The sequence below is a fragment of the Corvus hawaiiensis genome, chromosome 4 (assembly GCF_020740725.1).
Source record: "Corvus hawaiiensis isolate bCorHaw1 chromosome 4, bCorHaw1.pri.cur, whole genome shotgun sequence".
Classification (NCBI taxonomy): Eukaryota; Metazoa; Chordata; class Aves; order Passeriformes; family Corvidae; genus Corvus; species Corvus hawaiiensis.
In genome coordinates this window covers 24,742,450-24,765,264 of record NC_063216.1, presented here as the reverse complement: position 1 = coordinate 24,765,264, position 22,815 = coordinate 24,742,450, and the positions used below count along the sequence as shown (strand labels likewise).

Sequence of the window (22,815 nt, the reverse complement as noted above, 5' to 3'; positions counted from 1 at the left end):
TGCTATTTGTTTTGAGGGAACTGGCAACAATTCTTGTTCTTTAACTGGTGCATGGGGAAGTGCTCATCTCTCACCAACTCTACTGTGACCAGAGAGTGCTTCAAGCATGCTTATTTGGTTTTTTTTTTTTTTCTAAAAGGGAAGAAACAAGGTTCACTTGCCTGTGCAGAATGTCCCGTTCCCCTCAAACCCAGCTGCACACTTGCAATAGGCAGTGCCATTTGATAGGAGAAGGCAGCTAATGAAAAAAAAGGAGGGAGGCAACATTTAAAAGAGGGGGAAAAAAAACTGGTCAGGCCTTTTGTACAACCCTCGTTTTTGTGAGTTGTTCTGAAGGTAATGTTGCATAGAAATAACAAGGTATTTAACCATACAGTAGAAGAGGTAGCTAAAATGATAAAAATGGACCTAGTTGGACCAAGCTTTTCAAATGTATTTTGGATGTATTATTTTAGCTATTAGAATTACATACTTCAGTCTTTAAGTATCCCTTTTTTTTTTTTTTTTGGTGCAGAACTCCAGAATTTGCATGTCTATCCATCCAAAGAGCTGTGCACAATTTTTGTTTGTGTGCACCCAATTTATGGGAGGATGCAGCCAGCAGAGTTCATCATTCCCCCTACTCCTGCCATGCCTGCACCTATCCTCACACTTACAGGTGTATGTCAGTGGATGAAAAATACACAACAGAAGAACAATCTGCTTCTGTCAGAAACAGCCTTGATTCCAGAGTGTGTGGGGTCCCCATAAGCAAATCTGAGAGTGTTGTTCTGCCAAAAAGCCTGGTAAAATACTGCTACTATGAACTGAAGGTCACAAACACATGGGGGAGAGAATGACCTACATCTGGGAAAAAGGGGATTTGCCCCTCTGGTTTCTCAAATCCTACAGAAGAACTGTGACTGAAAATGTGGAGTCTTTCTAGCCACCTTTCCTTGTTTTTTTGAAATGTCTTGGCTAGTGTAAATCTTGCTGTCTGGTCAGTGTTGAGGGGACAGATGCACTTCAGTAAATGGCTCAGTGGGGCTCACTTGCTCCTTTGAAAACTAGTTAGTGTCCCAGTATTGGTGCTGGACTGGTGAGAGCATTTCTCTTTTGTTGTCGTTTGTATATTTTGATGTGAAGAGGAGAGCTTTGAACTTTTTGTCTTCATCATCATCTACATTAGATTTCCATTGCTCCTTATCTCTGTGAGATATGCTGCTGAGAAGTCATGAGCAAGGTGGACTATGATTTTTGCCTTGCAAGAGATCCCCTTTTTCTCCCCTCTCTAAATAAGTACATTTCATACATACTTAGCACTGGTGTGGCACGAGGCGTTACATGCGTCGTCTTCGATTTCTGCAAGTGGAAAAAAAATTGAAGCAGGGATCAGAACCTTTTGGGTCAGATGTTGACTTCTAGGTTCAGAGTGTCTTGTTCCTACCATGTGGAGCTGGAGTCTGAGTTCTGCATCAGGCAACTGTGCTCTCAGTCTCTATAGAGACTCCATCTGTGGGGTCTGTGTAGATCAGTGGATACCACTGAAATTCACTTGGAAGGGTTGTGTCCTACTGTCAGGAAAACATTTCACCTGTCGTCATAGATCTGTATTTACTCGGGTGAATCTTGCATGATATTATTTTCGCTGTTAGAATTCCGTGCTTTGGTCTTTAAGTATCCCATTTTTAATATATTTTTATATGAATTATATAAGGGTAGGTTTTCTAAAGGAAATGACATTTTGCTCAGGTGTAGTAACTACAGCAACCCTCTTACAAAACTCTGCTTATTACTAATTATTTCCCTGGGAAAATTTAAAACTGATATTGAATGTTACTATTAATGTGTTTGTAACTTGTTTTTGTTTTATATTATAGGTAGGGTTTTGAAATAGTTACTGCCTAATTTTAATTATGTCTAAATAGAATATAATTTGATTTGATATAGGAGCTGTATTAAGCCAGCACAAAATGATTTATTTGCTAATTTTTTTAAATCACATTAGCAAGAACATAATTTAATATCTGGTGTTGTACAGCTACATCAACTTATTGAAGCACTTGAGAGGCTTTTGATCTGAGGGTCAAAATGTCCTGGGCAATCCTGCTCTAGAAAACATATAGCTTTAATAAATGGGATATTCTTTTGGGACAGATAGAGGGTGGCACAGGTAGAGAATTAGCTAAGTAAGTGTCTCAGTGTCATGAGCAGTATCTCAGCTATCTCTCTAATAATACAGTAATTAATTGCCATAGCACCGGAATGTGACCCATATTTCACTGCCTGGGGCAAGCTGCACTGGGATCTGATTGTGGCTGTAGTTCTGTCATTTTCTGAAATGCACACTTTTTACCTCAGGTAAAAAAAGGCAGGACACTCACCAGTCTCACATGTCACTCCTCTCCAGCCAACGTCACATTCACAGGAGCCGTCCCCATCGATCCCACTGCTGCATTTCCCATGGACACAAGTGCACACTGTGGAAGAGGTGGGGGAAGCCACTGTCCCTGGCAGCGTAGCAGTGTGGGCAGCAAGGGGCAGGAAGTACAGTGGGGGTGGCCCAGACATCACCTGCTGATGGCATCTTCTGCTCTAGGCTGTTTCATTGCTTTGTCTGTGCCTTTTGGTTTCTAATGACACAATAACTCTAAATTCAAACTATGCTTATCTTCCTCTATTCCCAGGGTCTGAAACTGTATTTTAATGGGAAAGAATTAGTGAGAAATAGCAGTGCTAAAGAGGATTGTTCTTGCTGGATTCTTTTCTAAGTCAGTGGTGTGCCAGAATAGAAGACACTGTCTCCAGCTAAGGGATGAGAGAGCAAACACCATTATGGGGAAAGAAAAGAGGTTAATGGTGTTTTTTAAGACTCTGGCCTATTACCCTGAAATTGCAGTACCTTTCTAGAATCTAGAGTGGACGTGGTTAGAAGATAAAAGGGGAAGGTTTGTACACCTGGCAAGGCGAGCAAAGCTCCTGTGTGGTTTGGGGAGCTCAGTACCTTGGTCACAGTTGGGGCCGTATTTGCCCTCGCTGCAGCTCTCGCAGGCCGTGCCCACAAACCCCTCCTCGCACTGGCAGGTGCCCGTGCCGTTGATGCCATCCAGGCACACGCCGTTCCCGAAGCAGGCGCTCCCGGCTTTTCCCGGGCAGGGCTGGCACTGCTGGCCGAAGAACCCCGCGCAGCACTCCCTGGTCTGGAAACCCAGAAATGCTGTGCTGAGGGTCGGGGTGGCGAGCAGGGCAAATGAGAGGTCTGGATTTTTACAAGGGCTTGTAGTGATGGGACAAGGGGGAATGGCTTCAAGCTGAAAGAGGGTAGGTTTAATTAGGTATAAGGAAGAAATTCTTTACTGTGAGGGTGGTGAGACACTGGCACAGGAGGCCCAGGGAAATTATGGATGCTCCATCCCTGGAAGTGTTCAAGGCCAGATTGGATTGGGCTTTGAGAAACCTGGTGTAGGGGAAGGTGTCCCTGGGCATGGCAGAGGGGTGGGAATGAAGATATTTAAGTTCCCTTCCAACCCAAACTAGTCTTTGATTCAGTGATTTTTAGCAGTACATCAGCTCTGCTGGTCTGTGATCACACTCCTCAACATGCCAGGACTCAGGCTGTCACCCCCAGTCCTTGGTGGGACCCAGGTACTCTTCACCACCCCAGGGAAATGTGGACAGAATTTCTAGGGACAAGCATAGGGTTACCCTTCCCAAACCTGTGCTCTGTCTTCTACACCATGTCAGCTCCTGGCTTTCCCTGTGCTTTAACCTTTCAACCTCTGCTGTGTCCAGAATAAAGGCCAATAAACATATTGCCAGGAACTGCCCTGACATGCTGTATGAGCTTAGTGGGAATTATGAAGAGGGTGAAGCTCAGGGAAGGGGGTTCCTGGCCACCACCATAGAAATGTACCCCAATAAAAAGAGTGAACTCACAATGATGGTTTTAGCACACTTGGGCTGGCACCCGATCTGGATGGTGTACAGTCTCATGTGGTTTTCTGTGAGGACACAGTACTTCTTCTCCCCTGCCTGAGCAAATATTGGAGAAACAGATGCACTTCTGAATAATACTGATCAGCTACTTTCAAATGCGTTAAAATTATGCATGCTGTGCACTGACTCACACGTTCACAATTAAAATGAAGGAAATACTTATAGAGATAAAAATGTATTAGCTAAATAATTTCTAGTGAGCATGTGATCAGTTTAACTCAGTGTCTTGTGGTGTTTTAAAGATGTCTAAAATTGCCTTGCTCAGAACTGAACAGATTCTACTCAGAAGTTTTACAAACATTTTTTTTTCCATTTTTCACATTTTCTGATCTTTCTAGTTCCTCTTGGAAAACTGAGTTATGAAGTTCTGCAAAAGCAGCTGTTGAAACATTATCTTCCAGGTATGAACACAATTGGGAAAGATTATTTGCTGAAGAAAGCTTTTGATCTCAGTACACCCTTGTGAGGAGATTGAGACAAGCATCCATCCAGCCTTTCATTGTAAAGGAATTGTTAATGATTTTGAGTTTTTCCCATGAGGACTTAAATTTGGTTTTGCCAGTCAAGTACTTTGATGAGGTGGATGAGACTTGATCTGCTTTGGAATACCATTACTGGCATAATTAATTAAAAAATAATAAATAATAAAGGAAAATATACTTATGTAATCCCAGTGGAAGGGCTTTTGCAGATAGGTTAGGTACCAATAAACTCTAAATATCTGCAGTTCCCATGTGTTGGACCTGGGAATCCAAAATCTCTATAATCTCCAAGTCTCCTTGTGACCCCAACTCACAGCATGTTGCTGGGGAGGGATTGAGTTTGCCCTTCTGTACATCTCTGGTTTGAAGGGCTCAAAGCTGATTCTGTAATTCCTTCTGGAGCAGGCATATTTCAGACCACATTTAACTCCCTTAAGTTTTGCATGGTAGAGGTAAACTTTGCAGTTTGAGGAGTCTTTAGTTGTCCTAGTGCATATGAGAAACCGGCCTTGAAAGATTAGTTTTATCTTTAAGCTGCCCTTCTGCTACCTTGATCCCAGGTAGATTAAAAAAAAAAAAATCTCTAAGGTCAGGGTGGATTGAGTCTATTGACTATAACCATTATATGTAGCAGGCTGAAGTAAATACTGTATCTTTTGTTGAAACTGAGGCAATTATATTAAAAACAGGATTGAATGCATCTGTAGTCGGTTTTGATATAAAAAAGTCAACAACCCTAGCATTAATGAAAAAATACTTACTATTTCTTTTGTTCCTGGGGGACAACTTGATGGTTGTGAACAAATTCTGCACTTCTCCTTAAGCAACACAGATGAGAGGTAGTTAACAGACTGTACAGAGCTGCAGGCAGGTTGTTTCATGGAAAAAACATGATTTCCAGCCATATTTCTAAATCTAGTCCTTGAGGGGCGTTATTAGGATAACCTATTAGGTAAAGATGGTGAGGGAAGCTGTCCTGCTCAGCAAGGAAGGATATCCCTACGAGCGCCTCTGTGGGAATACTCTTCCCCCAAGGGGAAGGGGGAAAAATCATTTGGTCATTTTTGTTTGCTCTTCTAAAGTGATGCTTCCCACTTTATAAACAAGTAACCTGGCTACAAAGACACAGAATACTGCATTATTATTATTATTATCTGAATATTAGAGCTCAGGAATGTCTTGTTCCTGAGCTACTCTGCCTATATTTTATTCAGGCTGTCAGAACACTGATTTCAGGACCAAAGCTGTCCTAGGAGATGCTAAAACACTGGTAGGAATATCCTTTGTGGAAAATGTGTGCATTCCTTGCTGGGAAGCAATATCACATGTCCTACACATTTGAGCTGTGTTTGGCTGTAGGTTTCTCTGAGGGGCCTTTAAGCATCTATACAAACAGGACCACTTACAGTGATCACGGTGTTATTGATATCACATCTGTTCTTCTGGATTTCCAGGACCTTTCCCAGCCCATGAATAATTCCTTTGTCTGTGGCAACATTTGCATAGCTTATAGGAGCATCGTTTACATATAGCTGCAAAAGACATGCAATCAGTTAGAGAGCAGCAGAGGTGTTCCACAGCTCTGTGGTAACCTGAGCAGCGGGAGGTGGGAGAAAGGGAAATGCATAGGGATCACTTAAGCAAAACCAACAAAGGTAGTTAGCATCAGGCACTTGCTCATATTCCAGCTGTTCCATTTAACTGCTTCACTGCATTGGAAGGCATGGCAAAAGCATGCCAAAAAAGGTGGGTTTCCTGTGTCTGGGGCATGAGGGGCTTCAAGGAAACCCTTCCAGCAGCTGCTCTTTCAAGGAGGACTTTAATTGACTCGATGCTACCCCCCACTCCCATCGTGCTCTCACCAGCAGCAGTCCCACTGCAGGTGCTTTTTCAAGGCTCAGCTGTGACCAGAGCAAAAGGCAGGGCTGAAACTCTGCTGGTGAGGAGCTTTCTTCCTTTGCCTATACCGAGAGGGAGTTCTAGGACAGAAAAGGAGGACCAAGTTCCCTTCCTGGCCCTGTCTCTTAATCTTGCTGTGCCTGATTTTTCCACAAGTGGTATTGAAAGGCAATTGATATTTGTTGCCCAGTGCTTTGAGCTCCTAGGATTGAAAGTGGACTAACTCCCCAGAAGATACAATTAATGTTTTATAACTGGGGGCAGGTTTCTAATAGCCCTTGGAAGTCAGATTAATGACTGCTTTGCAATTCAGGCTTGTAGTTGCTAGGGACAGATGTCTAAAATTCAATCTAAATGTGAACAGCACTACTGAAATCAAATTCAATCAAAGATACCTTCAAGGGTGACTTTGAATTGAGCAGGTCTGAGACAGGCCTTGCATCTGAGTGACAGCTTTTGTGCTGTTAAGTCACAGAAGCTAATGAGGGATGCACAATTCCTTTTGACTGTGTGTCGGTTTAAAGTTGAAGCTGGAGTTGTAAAAAGCAGGAAACCTGTTTCTCCCAGCAAGTGCAGACTGCAGTACCTGGCTGTTGTGGAGGAAGAACCCAACCTGGTAGGAGAACCCCAGCATGGTCTCCCTGTGCATGCCATTGTGCAGGTTGTTCTTCAGGAGCTTCTCATCCAGCACAACATGATAGCGGATTTGGCCCTCATCCTGCCAACACACAATTACATTCAGAGTTATGTAACAAAACCTGAAAAGTTACTAAGGAAAGCATTTTCCAAAGGGTTCAAGCCAAACATAAATTGCCTGGATTTAAAGAGAAGCTTCTCCAGTAGGCAGGTATTTAATATTTACTCCTGTAGAGAGCCTGCATTCTTGTCATAATGAAAATTTTATTGACCATGGAGGATGAAAGACAATGAAACTGGGAGGACCAAGGTTTGCTTGAGCCTGAAACATCTGTTTTTGTGCATAGGGTTGGCTGATAAACTCAGGGAGAAGTCAGATGACTTTTTAGGCCTCTGAAATTCATGAGTTCTTTTGACATCAAAAGCTGTATATTTACGAGTGCTATTGTAATCTTTCCATACCTATTCCTTATTCCTTTAGGAATCCCTGAGTAACCTATAAGGGAATAAACTGTAGGTGAATGTTTAGAATAATTTATATATATATATATTTATATCTATAATCTTTAAAGGCATCTTCAGTCAATAAAGACTGAGAGTCATGTCTGTTAATTGAAAAGTTTTCTATGCCTAGTTGGTTGAGTGTATTCGTATTTCATGGAAAAGTGATGAAGTTACTTTCTGTACACCAAAATTTTGTGTGGGCTTCCCAAGGCTTCTGCATCTTGTTTTGAAGCAGGAGACTCCCAGAACTCTACCCTACTGGGAGGAGGAAGCAGAGGCAGGATGTGTTGATGAGAGATTGACCAATGTGAGAGGAGCTGGGGCATTTGGAGAGGTTAGGAGCTGCCTAGCCAACAGACAGTGCTGCTGCAACTTTGCCTTTGCAGTAAAAGGTCCTTGTGGGAAATCCTGTTTCTCACTGTTCCCTTGTTCCAAATGTCCGTGCTGCTCCTGGCTCTTCTGCTCCTTCAAAAGTGTGTGAAAGCATGAAGCAGCTCCAGGATGTGAGATTTGTGATGTGGTCTGGCTGTGCCCACAGAGTGAAATAGTGGCCTTGATGTCTCTTAGGGCTGGCCCTGTTCCATAGATTTGGCGAAGAAATATTTGCAGATGAGAAAGTGGGAATTAAGATAGAGCTAATCTCCATCAATGTCCAGCCCAATTTAATATCCTGAATTTGATGAATCGGAGGAAAATCTAACTCTGATCCATCTTGATGTGGAAATGATGATGTTTTGTCAGGAAACAACTAAAAGAGTGTTCAAAAGTCATTTGAGCAGATGGAGCTTGATCACTTGTGAACATGGGATTTTCCCATGGGTCTACTGTTGGTAAATGATCTGGGATGAGTCATTTGAACCCTGTGCTCCTCAGCTTCTTGGCTGTAAGTGTGAAGACCATGCAAGTAGGGATAGAATGTGGCAGGGTAACTATTTCTGGAAGAGATAGGGAAGAATTAATGCCATTGGGCAAGTCATGGGTGAAGCTTCCTCTGAAAGGTGCGTGGCTCTTGATATGGGCAATCCATAAAGCTGTACCAAATTGGAGAAAATACGAAGAAAGCTGCTGGGAAGATGCAGAAAAAGGATAGCTTATCTTGGGAGGAAACCAATAGGGTTGAGAAGGGGGTTTGAACTTGTAACTGTGTCAGGGTACAAATGCCAGAGAGAGAGTTGCTGCAGCTAAAACATTTTCCTGGCACAAGAATAAAGAGATATAAACCGGCCTGAGGTATGCTGTCAAAATAATATAAGCTAGCTCTGGGCGTGAGGACATCACTCACCCAGTAAACTCATTTCAGTGTTTTTCCTGATCACTCCTGTACTGATCTTCTTTACATAAAAAACTCTCTCAAAATCCCAAACCAAAAAAAAGTCTACTGATAAGAGGTCTTGGAATTCACCATGTTTTTAATCTAAAGAAGGCCAAAACACAGAACAAATAGCTAGGCTCTTCCAGCAAGTCAGGAAAATATAGGTGGATCCATCCCATTTCACCTTCTCTGGTGTTCTAGACAAAACCTAACTTACTGGAATTCTGGGAAACAAATCTCCTCCTGTATCCGTGTCCTTGTAACCCATTCACTTGAAACAAAGATTAAATACTGAGCTGTTAGGACAAGCCTTGTGAGTAGTACATACCAGAGTAGCAGATTTCTTGTCCTTTAGGTAATTTTCTACGGCATCATTACTTGGGGCAAAGACTGTGTATGTGTTTGCTGCTTCTATTTCATTAGCCAGGTTGTATTGCTGTTGTGAAACACATTAAATAAAATCAGAATCACCACTGATAGCCTGACACTAGTCCGAAATGCAAACAAAGCAGAGAGCTTCCTCTGTCCTAAAAACACGTGAAAATGATGTGAAAGCTTACAATAATGTAGCCCCTGAAAATGGAGTAGTCAGGCATTTGCTCCAGGCGGGCCAGCAGCCTCGGCATGACAGCGCTGCGCAGCGGGGTCAGCACCTGCAAAGGAGCAGATATCCCACATCGCCTGCAAGCATCAGCTGCAGGACAAAGTGCTGCTCTGTGCAAACAGGTTTTTCAGCCTGTTAGTAGTTTCTGGGCGGTTAACTGTTCTGCACTGCTTGTGGTGCAGAGGAGCAAATCCTTATCAATATATTGTATACCTTATCAATTACGTGAATGACCCCGTTTGTGGATGCGATGTCACTGGCCACAAAGTGAGCGCCCTCGAGGGTCAGGTTCTGGAAAAGCGAGAGGAGAGAGGGTTTGCATTCGCATTGTGGGGGTGGTGTTTTCCCAGCAGCTCATCCTGTGGATTTCCACACCTTCCCTAATGCTTGCCTAGGGCTGCACCATGGCACCGCTCACACCTGTCCCCACCAGAGGCTGGGTTACCCTCAGGGAATCACGCACGGGGGAGGGCACTTTAGGACTCTTTGCTGTTCCTTGTGTGCAGACTGGCAAAGCCCTGGGCTGGCTTGCCCTGGAGTGGTTACCTGGGGTAGGTGGAGTTGCCCCCACCACACCCTCCCAGTTCTGTGCAGCTTTGAAGGACCCTGTTCATAACTTTTCCTTTGTTGCGTGGAGGTGGGGGGAACTTCCCCCTCCCTTAATGGGGATGAAGTGCTTAAATGTGACTTGTGTATTTCCAGGAAATCTTCCTCCTAACGTGAAATTTACCTAATAAAAAGGCTGAGGGGGAAGGGCTGTAATTTGTTATTTACCATTAAAGATACCTTCAGGTGGTTTAGGACTATGAAGTTGCATATGTGGAGATGTCTTATCACTGCTTCCTCCTACCTTCCCAGTTCCCTGAACTAGGTTGTTTGGTTTCCTTGATGCTCTTTGTCTTAATTTAGCCCACAAAGGCTGCTCCAGGCAGAGACTGCCCTTCTACTTGGTTACAGGACTGTCCAGTGTTTGCAGCAGCTACTGGGACATTAGAAATAAATAATATTGTGGACAAATTTCAGTGATGTCAAGTGGTGGAGATGAACAAGCTAATGTTTCTGCCAGAGGACCCGGTATACGTGAACTATGCCTTTAATTTTATGACATGGTCTCTTTTAAAAAAAGCATAATGTCTGCGTGGTTTTGTAATACAAGAAAGTCAGTGGCAGTGATGGTCAGGGGTTGGTGTGTGATACCACAGTGGTTTGCAGGTCATCTCACCCCATTTTCTTTAGACAAGTGTAGGAATTTGCTCTGTAGCGATGTTGGCAGCATGTCAGAGGACGATAAATTCTGGAAATCAGCAAAGCTGTAAGCTCCTGTCAGCACATGATACCTAAAGGAAATTAACTGGATTTGAATGTTTTGTATTTTCTCTCTCTTTTTTCTTTCTCTTATTTCAGATAAGTATGCTTAGTGTGCTTTAAAACCATGGTTTTAAACAGGAATTGCTTCTACAACACCTTGTTCAGCCATATTCTGATCTTAGCTTGGCCTTTAAACATTTCTGACATAATACAAATAATGCCTTTTTTTCCAGTGGACTTGTTACAGAGATTTATACCACTGGAACTAAAAAGGGAATCCTATGCCCGCCCTTTAAAATCAAAATACCTGTCTTGCTCTAGTGGCTTCAAACCAAAGGCTTGTCCAGCATTGAAAGGAGTTAGTTAAAAAACCCAACCCCCCAAACCATTAACGTACATAAGGAGAGTTGGAATGTTACTTTCTGACATCCAAAAGGCTTTCTCATCTTCATCCATGTTTTCAATTGCTTGCAGAGAAGGCACAAGCACAGTTAGGTTTGAGGTTGTGGACAACATTGAGTTTATCTTGGCCTCCTGCATGAAAGTAAAGAGGGTAAAATAATTCATTCTAAGGATGGTCTATAAATAGTAGCTGGTGACATTTTAAACAAGGTGGAGTATGTGACGTGCTTTGTGACCAGCCTGGAAAGGAAAAACTATTATACTGAGCAATGACTTGAACAGCAGCACTTAGAGCTGTACAAAAATGGTAAATGAGTGTCTATTTTTTACAGAATAGATTGCCAGCATTTAAAGGGCACAAATAATGTTCAGGTCAGGATTGCTTTTTATTAGGACACACATAACTTGACTCCCACAAAAGTTAGCCTGTCTCATAGATCTTGTATTATGCACTTGAATGTTTAAAAAAGCATGGTGGTGATAAATGCTAGTGGTTACTGATAAATTCAAGTAACTTGATCTTACAGAGCACTCCATGCTGTTTAATAGATAGAAGGATTATGAACCATGAAATAAGAAACTCCTGTGACACAATGTTCCCATTTGGAAGAAGACTATTTAACATGGCAGGGATTTTTTTCAAGATGTCCAAGAGTTATCTGTGCCCACTAAGCACTGCAGTGGAGCTTGCTGCTGACAGATCTAATTTTAGATGGGGATTGTGAGATCTGTGGTGTGCATGAATTAATTCATCTTCCATGTTTTTAGCTGCCTTAAGGATGGAAAGAGCCTCCACTGGAGAGGATTTTTCCAGTTGTGTGGAAATTTTTTTTTTGAGTAAAAAATGAAGAGCTAAATATTTACAGGTGATCTTGCTGAAGATGGGATTCTCCAAACTTTTCACAGACTCCACAACTTGCCATTTTTGATACTGCAAAACTTGAGGGAGCAATATGAGTTTGGGTTCTACCTTTTGCAGCTGGTATGCTGCCTAGAAGATGGTTTGCTTTGGATAGTCCTTCATTACCCATATTGGGTTTTAAGTCAAGAAGGGAATCAGGTCCCTTAAATAGTTGGGAATTTTGTCTCTGTTAAAATCATCTTTCTTTCTAGCCATTGTCCCTATCACCTTCCAAATATTTAAGTATAGAAACAGCAACAAACTTCCCCTTCTCATCCTTCCTGACTAGCAAGAAAAATATTTGGTTATGAAAAATGGTAAACATCACATTCCTGCTCGAGTACAAAGTTAAAACCCCACAGATGGATATCCCTATTTCGCTCATGTTTGTAGTTACCGATGTTTATTTTAAGTGATAGCATTTCTCTGAAGTGTAGCAGAAATTTCCACATCTGTTTCAGTAGATTATACAGAATCTTCCCTCTGATTTGTTCCCTCATTATCTAAAGAGCACATTAACAGGTGAGCAGCATTTCCTCTTGTGCCCAATTCCTTTAAATTCTTTCGTTTCTCTGTAGTGTCCAGTGCCACAATCTGAGCTCAGGGCCAGGCAGACAACTGACCTGAATTAGCCACATTGAGCTCTCTTAAGAAGCTCCCTGAGGTGTTCCTTGCAGTTATGTGCTTTAATGATCCCCAAGCCATTTACCTTTGAAAAGCCTGAAAACAACTAAAGTGCTGTGACTTCTTCTGATGCTATTCATTAACACATCACTGTTCTTTTTTGTTTGCCATGTATTTGCTATAGCCCTCTTATATTTAGGTTTTAAGCTCTTTCTGGGAGAGACTGGTTTTGACCTTTTTGCATACAGTGCCAATCACAGTAGGGTAGGACCTCTAATGTTACTGCTGGCCCAGTAATAAATGACAGCATGTGAAAATAGAAAGTAGATTGTGACAACCAATGTATCCAGAACTTCGGAGTTCAAAAACTAATTTGGTGTTTCTTCCATAATCTGGAGCCAAACAAGTTAATCTCTTTCCTCATTGAGGTTGTTCAGCCTGGAGAAAAGAAGACTCCAGGGAGACCTTTTGTGGCCTTTCAGTACTTAAAGGGAGCTTGTAAGAAACATGGGGCAGACTTTTTAGCAGGATCTTTTGCAAAAGAATAAGGGATAATGGTTCTAAACTGAAAAAGGATGGATTTAGATTAGATATAAGAAAGTGTTGTTTTTTTTTTTTTTTTTTTTTACAGTGAGGGTGGTGAAACACTGGAAGAGGTTGCTCAGGGAGGTGGTGGATGACCCATCCCTGGAGACATTTAGGGTCAGGCTGGGCAGGACTCTGAGCAACCTGATCTAGTTGAAGATGTTCCTGCTTTATGGCAGGGAGGTTGGACTAGATGGCATTTAAAGGTCCTTTTCTACTCAAACCGTTCTATGATTCTATTTCCTGCACCTGAGTCAGGCCTGCACAGACTGAGTTTTTTCCTGCTCTCTTGCTGTGCCAGCAGCACACTGACTGGCCACACACTTGCATTTTCCTGCCGTGGAGCACAGTGAAAATAGGGAGGGTAAGGCGTTGTCTTCCCTTCCCACCTGTCATTTTATCAAATGAGAGAAATTGGAAGGAGCCATCTGGGGTCATGTTCAGTCTCTGCTTTTGCACCCTGCTGCTGGTCATCTGGCCTGCAGCGTGTTTTCATTCGAAGCTAGGCATGGCTTATGTAGCTCCCTGCCTCAGAGAGCAGGCTTGGAACCAGCTCTGCTGCTTATGGAGCTTCACTTGCTGAATTTGGGTTCAGAAGTTGTTTTTCAGGCAGAAATAGGGAACTAGATGATCAACCCCTCCATGACTGGTGGGAAAGGCACCCTGATGCCTCTCCTGATCTTCAGCTTCCTCTCTCTGATGGAGATATTGCTGTGAGGTTCCCATTTCTAAACTCTACAAGGCTCATGTTTTTCTGCAAACTTGAGCATTCTACAAAAATTAACCGTGAAGTGTACTTACATTAACCCACTGGTTAAAAGCAGATGCTTCTGACAGAGTGGATAGCTCCTGATTAGAAAGAAGAGAGATCAGTGAGTTTGTAAGCTATTACCAAAGTGCTCTGGCCTCTGGTGTAACTCACTGTGTCCGGCCTGGTTGATGTGATATGGAGGAGGATGTTTTCAGTGTGTGTGAAAAGAGAGGATATAAATGCTTTTTTAATCCTGGTACTTTCTGGTAATGGGAATGGTGAGTTACCAACTCTTGAAAATCAGGCCATGGATTGCTTAGGGCTTAGGTGTGTACCTGATCTTGGTACATATCATGTGCTGACCCCAGGCTAAGCATTAATTTCCTGTGATTTTAAACTTAATTCTTCTCTTAACTCCATGCAAAATTAATTGAAATATATGTTGTTTTAGCTGGTATTTGTACATCTTACACATCACCCAGCCCTTACTCTGCCACAGTACTTAGAACAGAGATAGATGATATTATAAGCATGGGTGGCAGATAGTGCTGAGAGCCATGTAAGATTGTTGCCAGGAGCTGAAACTGAGGACACTTCCATTTTTCCTGTGCTTTTAAATGCATATTTATTTCACCAATTGACTTGCTTTGGTTTTATCTGCCTGTGGGTCATCACAGTTTGTTTCAACATGATAAATTGATCATTTCCACTGAGAGAGACTGCAGTGCCGAACTTCAGAAGAGCTGACTGCTTGATGCTCCCAGCTGGGAAGTGAGTGCTTAGCACTTCTGCAGGTCTGGACTTTGGGACTGGCATTTTTCAATTTGTTTTCACTTTCAAATTTTCAATTTGTTTGAAGCCAGAAATATGCTCTGCTCCCTTAGGCCCCTTTCTAAGCCATGCTTCTAAACACAACAGATCATTTATGAGTCAGTCAAGTGTCTCCCATTGGAACACTCTTTGCAGAGATCACTGGTGAGCATCATGTTTTTCTGACTGTTTATAAAGGCTTTGCCATTCTCTGTGGTTAAGATCTAGTGTGCAGTAGGTCCTGTGCCCAGAGGAAGTGACCACCTTACTTACCTCTGCAGCATTTCCGTAGCATATTCTACCGTCCCCCTCGTAGCCCTTTGGGCACACACATTCCCAGCCACGAGAAGACTCAAACTGACAAGTTGCCTTCAAACCAGAAAGAGAGAGAATTTGTCAAATACTCAGGAGACCACTCCAGCAATGATGATCTGTAAAGCCTCTTACTAGGACCCATTTATATACAAGCATAAACTCACACAGGATCTTTTTACCATCTTCTGCGGGTGTTGTCACCTTCCTATAGGACACACTCCATCAGCCCAGGGCACTAACCCCCTCACCTACCCACCGTGCACAAAGTCTGTAGGAATCTAAACCCTTGCTCCCCCTTGTCTTATTTCTTCCCTACGTATTCTGGGCCCTATTCTTTCACTTGGCTATGCAGATCCATGCTCTGCTCCCCCGTGCTCCTCACTTCAGCTCTGTCCCTGTGCCCCACCTGAGGCTGGGACTAAAGGCTGCAGCAGAGCACATGCAGCTACTGATAAAGCTGATAGATGCCTGGGTAGAGATGCTTGCCTTGGGTAAATATCCTAACAGGATAATGCATCCATGTTGTAATTGCTGGTAGAGAAACAGCATTTATTTATTGCAGGCTCGAGATAATCCTTCTGTACTGGCAGATTTGGGAGCAGCCCTTTGCAGCCTGTCCTCAGCTCATGTACCACACTGATGTGGTTCACACAGAGCTTTTTGTGCTTGTAGAACTGCTTGGGAAGTGCTTTCTCAAACAGAAATTGCAGGTTTGAAATGGCAAATAAATTCTATGGTGTGCGCAGGAGGTGAGGTGTGATATGTATCTGAACACTTTGTTCGGGGAATGATTACTCACCAGATGATGGCATTTTCCATTTTGTTCCAGGCACGAGTTTATGGGTGTGCATTCAATTCCATTCCCCTGAAATCCATCCTTACACTTACAGTCATTCTGTCGTTTCGACAAAACACAGCAATTCATTAAAATGATTAAAATAGTGTGCATGTTCTAGACACAGTGAATTAGTTTCTCTGTGTTTCTGTAGCTTAGCACTGACTTCAGTGGAATGACACTGATTAATATCTCCAGAAGACCTTTATTCCTGACATCTACTAATGCACTTACAAAAAATGTGTTTGCTGCCAGAGCCCCACCACATAGAAAGGAGGCAGCACTGGGATAGGAATTTAGGGAGACTGTTTTGGGTAGAGAGCACCATGTGGAAATAACATTGTGGCTGTGAGGGAGAGGAGGATTTGGGGAAGAAAAGAGGGTAGGAAGTGCAAGCTCTGGCACAGCAAAATGGTTGAGGACTTGCGCTGAAGGTGGCATTGAATGTGAGGACCTACCTGACCCGGCCCAACGTATGTGCAGGTGGCATTCTTGTGGCACCGTGCCGTGGTGGGCAGCAGGCAGTTGTTGATGGCTGAGCAGTCCCTTCCATCGCCTGTCCATCCTGCCTGGCAAACACATCTGTGCTCCCCCGGGCCTGTCTGAATGCACTCAGCCTGGGGGACATGCAGAGGCATCCATTCAGGACTCTTAGGGGACAGCTGGCTTTAGCCATAAGGCTTGTCTAAGCCATTGTGGTGTCTGGGGAAAGAACCTGGAACTCCAATGAAAACTCTGACTCTTCTGCAAAAGTTTCTGGCAAAACCTTCCCCTTTGCTTACCTTTCTGTGGGAAAAGCACATACTTACGTTGATATTGCAGCCACCAGGGTCTAAAGCAGCACAAGGATCAACTTTGCTGCAGCTCAAGCCATCTCCCTCATAGCCAGGTTTGCAAACACAGCTACAGAGACAAGAGGAGGAAGGAGGCGTTAGGCGTGACAGGACAGCTCTAAAGTGAAGTGATTGTTTTCCACTGCAACGTGCTATTTATAGGCAGCTTAAAATCGGTAACCTTGGATTCGTGATGCAAGTAGCTCAAGTGTGCACATTATGGGGTTTTTGTTCCAAAATGTTGACTGGGTTAATTGACTCAAATCAGGGATCCATTCTCTATGTACAAGATAGGGAGTGAAATTAATTCTGAGCTGACGTTGTTATTGCAAAGTTGAGCTAACAGCTCTAAATTATTTATGGGCTGCCTATGCTCTCGTTCAGCGACACAAGATGGCTCTCTCCTTGAAATGCATGCAAGACAGTGAGTCCCCCTGTCTCCCAGGGTCCCTCCCCAGGATTAACCTTTGTTGGAGGGAATTACTTAAGCTCTCAGGTTCTGCAGCATCCCCCATTGTGCTTTGTTGTGACTCGTTACGGATACACTGCACCAAGAGGCGAACTTGCTGCATGTGAAGGTGAGCTTGAGGCAAGTGCAAGGCAGCTGTAGCAGTGACAGAGTTTTGTGACCAGTCCTGTCAGAACTGAGGAACCTGTGCTGAATTCTGTAGTGCTGTGCCATGAAAAACGTATCAGAGCTGACCAGAGTGAGATATCTATCCCCAAACTGAGAATTTCATTCTTTTTCAGCAAGGTTTAAACTCCCAGATCACTAAGGGATGGTTAGAAATAAGAGCTTCCTAAAAGCCTCTGTAGATGTTGGTAGGAAGGGAGCCTTTTAACTGAGGATCAGATCTGTATGCAACTATCTTTCAGTGGTAAATATATGAGGTACAGAGTATTGAGAACTCTTAATTATTATCTTGCAACTCAAGGCTGATGTGGTGCATGATTGCTCATTTGCTGCATAGCAGTATTGCAGGGACTGCTGTGTGTGTCCTGCTGCCAGGGACAGTTTTGGTCAGACAAATGGGAAGGAGCTGCAGCATAGTGAATATTAATTTGAAGCAAGTTACTGACTTACCTCACTGTGCCATTGCTAAGATGACAGTCTGCATGTGCATGGCAGAGCTGCAGGGAGGGCTCGCAGGGAACAATCTGCTTCTCACAGAGTTTCCCTGTGTATCCAGTTCTGCATGATCCAGGAAGACAGGTCCCATCGCTGTCTACTCGGTTATCACACTGCCCATGAAGGCAGAAGCACTCTACCAGAGATAAATTACAATGTGCAATTCCATAGTGGAAAAAGGCATTTATCCTTACGATATCCTTACAATCTCTTATGAATCAGCTCTTCCCATTTTTTTTTCAAGAATCTAAGATTTTGTATTTTTTAATCTCACTTGGATGGAGGACTTGTTTGTTAATCCTAGCCATGTCTTTCCCGGTGTGTTTTATGGGTAACTATTTAAAACCTGTTGTATTTTTACAGTGCACTTATCAATGAATTTCAAAGTGCTTCAGAGAAGTAGGAACAAAATGCTATGTCCTAGACTATTAAAGTTATTAATTGCATGACTTTTGCTGTGCTTTCAGTGGTAGGGTAAGCCTTTAAACACTGAGCCCACAGATTCCACAGATTGCAAAGTGCTGGGTACACAGAGCAGCAGCACAGACCTACCGGCACTTTTCTAGGACTGGGTGGATTAGTGCTACTGGGAGGCACAGCAGTGTACCCAAAGGACACAGCAGGAAAGCTTTGTGCATTCCAAAGTAGTGCCAGTGGTGACCAGTAAAGCAAACACTTATTACTTTGGTGGGACTGGAGTATAGGAACTGCCACAGTTCCTTATGGAATTCGTGTCTCAGCTTTTGTCCATGTACCTCTGAACCTTCAAGTGAGCCATGCTTCATGACTGGCATGCTGTTTCATAGCAAAAAAGACTAAAAATTGTTTTGTAGATGCAGAATGTATGTATGTTTGATGTTATGTATGCTGTAAACTCTCAAATGTATTGTGGTTTGGCTCAGTAGGATTAAATCTGTCAGTGCAGAATATAAACTATAAAATAGATCAGAAATTATTCAGTAAGGGTAGTTAAGTGGCCTCAACATGACCTGTTTATAGATCTGTTTTTTCTTAGATTATATATGGTTGTCACTGCAGGCAGAATCTGTTCTGTTGTGGGCAATAGCAGATGGGAACAGAATAGCAAAGATTTTCTTTTCAATTACTTAAGTGAGGGAGACAGAAATTAAAAAAACCCAATAAATTAGTATAAAACAAGCTATGCCCCATGGGAAAAGTAATTTAGAGTATTTGCACTGACCTTGGGCTTATGATGTGTCCCTTTGAAATAAGAAATGAAAATAACCCAGGAACATCTTTCTCATCCTCTACAGGGACTATTTAGCAACCAGTTAACTCCTACCTGGACATCACTAGGGTCCAAAAGAAATAGCCCATGCTCTTGTGCTGAGGCTGTACAGCTGCACTTACCTTTGTCACACTGAGGTCCGTATTTGCCAGGGTCTGAGCAGAACTGGCAGCTCAAGCCTTGAAATGCCTCAGAGCAAACACAAGTGCCATTTCCACCCAGGCCATCCATGCACTGTGATATGGAAGGGAGTCGACTGTTATGTATGAATTCAAACAAGTCTTTACCCTAGAAAAGAGACTATATGCCTGTTGATATTTTGTGACTCTGATAGACTCTCAGGAAGAACCCCAGTTCTGCTGAAAAAGGTGTTTCAAAGCAAAAACCGTATGCTTTTTCTTTGCTGCTATATATTCTATGTTTCTTTGCAGTTTCTATGTGAGAATAGTGAGCTGGGCCATTACTCTGTGCTGTGCAAATTAAAAGCATGAGAATGGGCCACTCAGCCTTGCCTGTGTGCTGTGTGTTGGAACCCTAGAAATCTGCAATTTGGCCATCTGAGAGGGGACAGTTTCATTTTCCCTCCTGCCTATAACTGAACCTGAAATTCATGGCCATCACTGCACACAGATGGAGGGGGCTGCTCTTGTGGAGCCCAATATTCCTGCTGTGCAGAAATGCTCCTGGGACTTTTGGGACATAATCCTTCCTCCCCTGGAGTGCAGGGTGCTGCTGGATGCTCTGCTTACCTGCCCATTTCCTGAGCAGGGTTTGGAGAAACCTCCTGGACACGGTCTGCACTCAGCACCAAAGAAGCCTTTGCAACACTTTGGTTCCTGCAAAATAAAGGGAATATCCTCTTTTTCAGTGCTTTAGGGCAGAGGCAGGGCACAAAGACCAAATCTTTGTGTTTTGGCCCTCTGGGAAAGGCCCATAGGGATAACGGTCTCTGAAAAGCATTGTGTTGAACCAGAACCAGCTCTACAATGGCCTTTTTAAAAACCAGGAGGGGCACTGACAGTTCAATAAGGGGATGCACAGACCACCAGATATTGCCCTTGTTCTTATCAGACTCAGTGTTAGAAATCCCCATTGTGTCCCCACTTATGAACACACCAGTGTGTATCTGCTCATATTGTGTACACTCTCTTATTTGCCAGTGGGAGTGCAGTGCCATTAGGATGCAGGCAGTTTCCTTTGCATCTGAGATCAGGAACCTCAAGATGTTTCACCCCAGGGAGATGCTGTGACAGCCAGGCATGCAGCTTTGGTCTTCCTCCTTCCCCTCTGCACCAGGGTGGGATTTAGCCACCATGCAGCTCTATATGGCCTTTTCAGTTGTATCTCTTGTTTCATTTGTGAATTGGTTTCTTGATCTGTTTATTTATGAAGAGAGAGTGTATTAGAAAAGACTCATTTATATGTGTGATTCAAGGGAAATAGGAATCAGCAAAAGGCTTACAAAGTTTACAGTTTTTATACTTATCTGCCTGTTACCAAGTGGTGCTCATGAAGTGCAGAAGCCTGTTTAGGGGCCCCAGAAGCCAGAAGGATATAAGTACTTCTTGGGGGCTAATGACTTCTGCAAGAACCAGACTTGCCAAGCAGTAGTCGGGGCATGGCTCCTATGGGTGCTTCCCACTCACTGTTACCCAATATCATGGGAAATTCTGGGAGAGGAGTGGCTGGGACCAGGAGGGGATGAGTTGTCTTGTTCTTCATGGGTGAAGCTGTATGGGAAAATGAATACACCTGCTCTTGGAGCCTTATGTGTAAACTCCTGCATGGCAGAGTATGAGTGTGCTGTTGTCAGTAACATAGGACAGCTAATCTGTATTTTTTCTGATATTTAGCTCTGAGATGTACACTAGCTCCTCTCAGCCTGGTGTAGAAGTGTATGGAAGCTACATAGACATGTCCAAACATCTCTCAACTCCAAAAGGAAAGTTCACCATGTATAAGATAGTATTTTGGAAAATTTTACATACGCTTCACCTTAAGGAGCTGCAATTCTATACCTTTACTGTTATAATGCAGTTTCTAGCACAGCTGAGTTTTTGAAAGGTTGGGTGTTCAATAATGCACCTCTGTTTTGAGAGAGGCTGGACCATGCACAAAAGGGGAAGCATTACTATTTGTAAACTATGTAGAATTCTGTGACACAGTCTTAATATCACGGCACAATTTACCTGGAGAACAGAAAGCACCTTGCTACTATTGCATTTTAAACTTTTATTAAATAATGTATTTTTCACAATATGAAATTCCTTTTCATTGTTTCTGTCTACTAATTCACAGGACTACTATCAGTGAATTTTTATAAAATGGGGAATAAAATTCCCATGATAGCTAGACTTGAATTTTATATGTGGAGAGATGTGCGGCTAAATTTGCATCTCTTAGATACAAAGCAGATGGGAGCTCTTCAATCCTTCCTGAACTTGTGTCTGCAGACTGTTACTTCAGGGAGGATGCTTAATCAAAAGGAAACTTTTAACAGATGTGAGGTCTATTTTAAACATATTCAGTTTATTAACTCTCAAAGCGTCATCACAGTGATTCTCATTCCTCACATCTCTCCTCGGCTGAAATAGAACTTAACCTGAGGAACAAATAAGAGCTTCTATGAAGTATACAGAGAATTTTGCAACAGCAAAAAAAATAATGCTGAAATTACCAGATGATTCAGTCATTGCCAAAAAGAGATGAAAGTACCATCTATATTTGTATTTTTATGCAGTCTCCTGTATTCATATCTGCTTCTTTTGCTCACTGTACTGGGAGAGCAGTAACCAACATATGGGCATGCCTTCCACCTGTGCCTTTTGTGCAACTGCTGAGCCTGTCTGGAAATGTCACCCATGATGGGCTGTGCATCCTGGGGACAGGGACTGAGTGTGTGTGGTAAACAACCTGCACACACACCCTAGGTGGGAACAATAGGGATAGGAATTTGAAAAGGCATTATACCAACTGCTGAGATGCATACTTATGGACAGCATACCCTGTACATTTTAAGTACGTCTGTTCTATGACCTCTAAGTGTTAGAGAATGAATCTGGAACCAAGGGGCAGCACCAGGGCTATATCTGCTGGCTCTGATTTTTGCAGAATGGTTGTTCGTTTCCACCTTCTCCCTTTTTCCTCCATTTTTCCTTCCTTCACTCCCTTCTTTTAAGGAATATGAAGCTTCCTCAACAGAAGAAAACAAGGGCATGAATGCACTGATGTCCTCTACTCAGCTCAGTATAATAAGATAACTAATATTGTCTGAGAGTCTAATGAAGGCTACACACTTAACTTCTGTGAGAATATTTTATTACTTCCTGGAAAACCACTGCTTAGTTGAGTCTTGAATGTAGGCAGTGTGAAGAGAAATTTGTTTTGTGTATAGGTGGCAAAGAGAAAAATATTCTTTGCTTCCACATCGTAGATCCTGCACTCCACTATGATCCACTGGTACATAGATATTTTTTTGTCTTCACCTTGTGGTTAGTTTTCCTGACTAGACAATTTATCACCATGTGGTGGTGGCAGAGGTTGGCAGCTACATTACTGAGGAGATGTAAGCTCCATTGGCAGTTTTAAGGGTGAGTTCTCTGCAAGCTCAACACACAACTTCAGAGAGGTTGAACCTTTCAGAGTGTGGATATGGAGTTTG

The 22,815-nt window shown here is 42.9% G+C and overlaps 1 protein-coding gene across 2 annotated transcripts in view; it reads right to left on the bottom strand.

Annotated features, from left to right (window-relative positions):
• Positions 1-22,815, bottom strand: part of STAB2 (stabilin 2) — a 77,505-nt gene that overhangs the window by 27,239 nt on the left and 27,451 nt on the right. Inside the window, exons 19-39 of one of the 2 annotated variants that reach the window (XM_048301125.1) lie at positions 19,904-19,990; positions 19,277-19,388; positions 17,861-18,041; positions 16,753-16,846; positions 16,402-16,560; positions 15,908-16,003; positions 15,067-15,162; positions 14,034-14,081; positions 11,118-11,254; positions 10,635-10,749; positions 9,626-9,703; positions 9,369-9,461; positions 9,137-9,244; positions 6,943-7,074; positions 5,864-5,989; positions 5,219-5,275; positions 3,916-4,011; positions 2,984-3,179; positions 2,364-2,459; positions 1,296-1,341; positions 162-238 (exon numbers count right to left, since the gene is read on the bottom strand). In XM_048301125.1, the coding sequence (XP_048157082.1) occupies positions 162-238; positions 1,296-1,341; positions 2,364-2,459; positions 2,984-3,179; positions 3,916-4,011; positions 5,219-5,275; positions 5,864-5,989; positions 6,943-7,074; positions 9,137-9,244; positions 9,369-9,461; positions 9,626-9,703; positions 10,635-10,749; positions 11,118-11,254; positions 14,034-14,081; positions 15,067-15,162; positions 15,908-16,003; positions 16,402-16,560; positions 16,753-16,846; positions 17,861-18,041; positions 19,277-19,388; positions 19,904-19,990 (2,230 nt within the window). The remainder of the gene's footprint in view (positions 1-161; positions 239-1,295; positions 1,342-2,363; positions 2,460-2,983; positions 3,180-3,915; positions 4,012-5,218; positions 5,276-5,863; positions 5,990-6,942; positions 7,075-9,136; positions 9,245-9,368; positions 9,462-9,625; positions 9,704-10,634; positions 10,750-11,117; positions 11,255-14,033; positions 14,082-15,066; positions 15,163-15,907; positions 16,004-16,401; positions 16,561-16,752; positions 16,847-17,860; positions 18,042-19,276; positions 19,389-19,903; positions 19,991-22,815) is intronic. The other variant, XM_048301126.1, reaches the window with a different exon arrangement.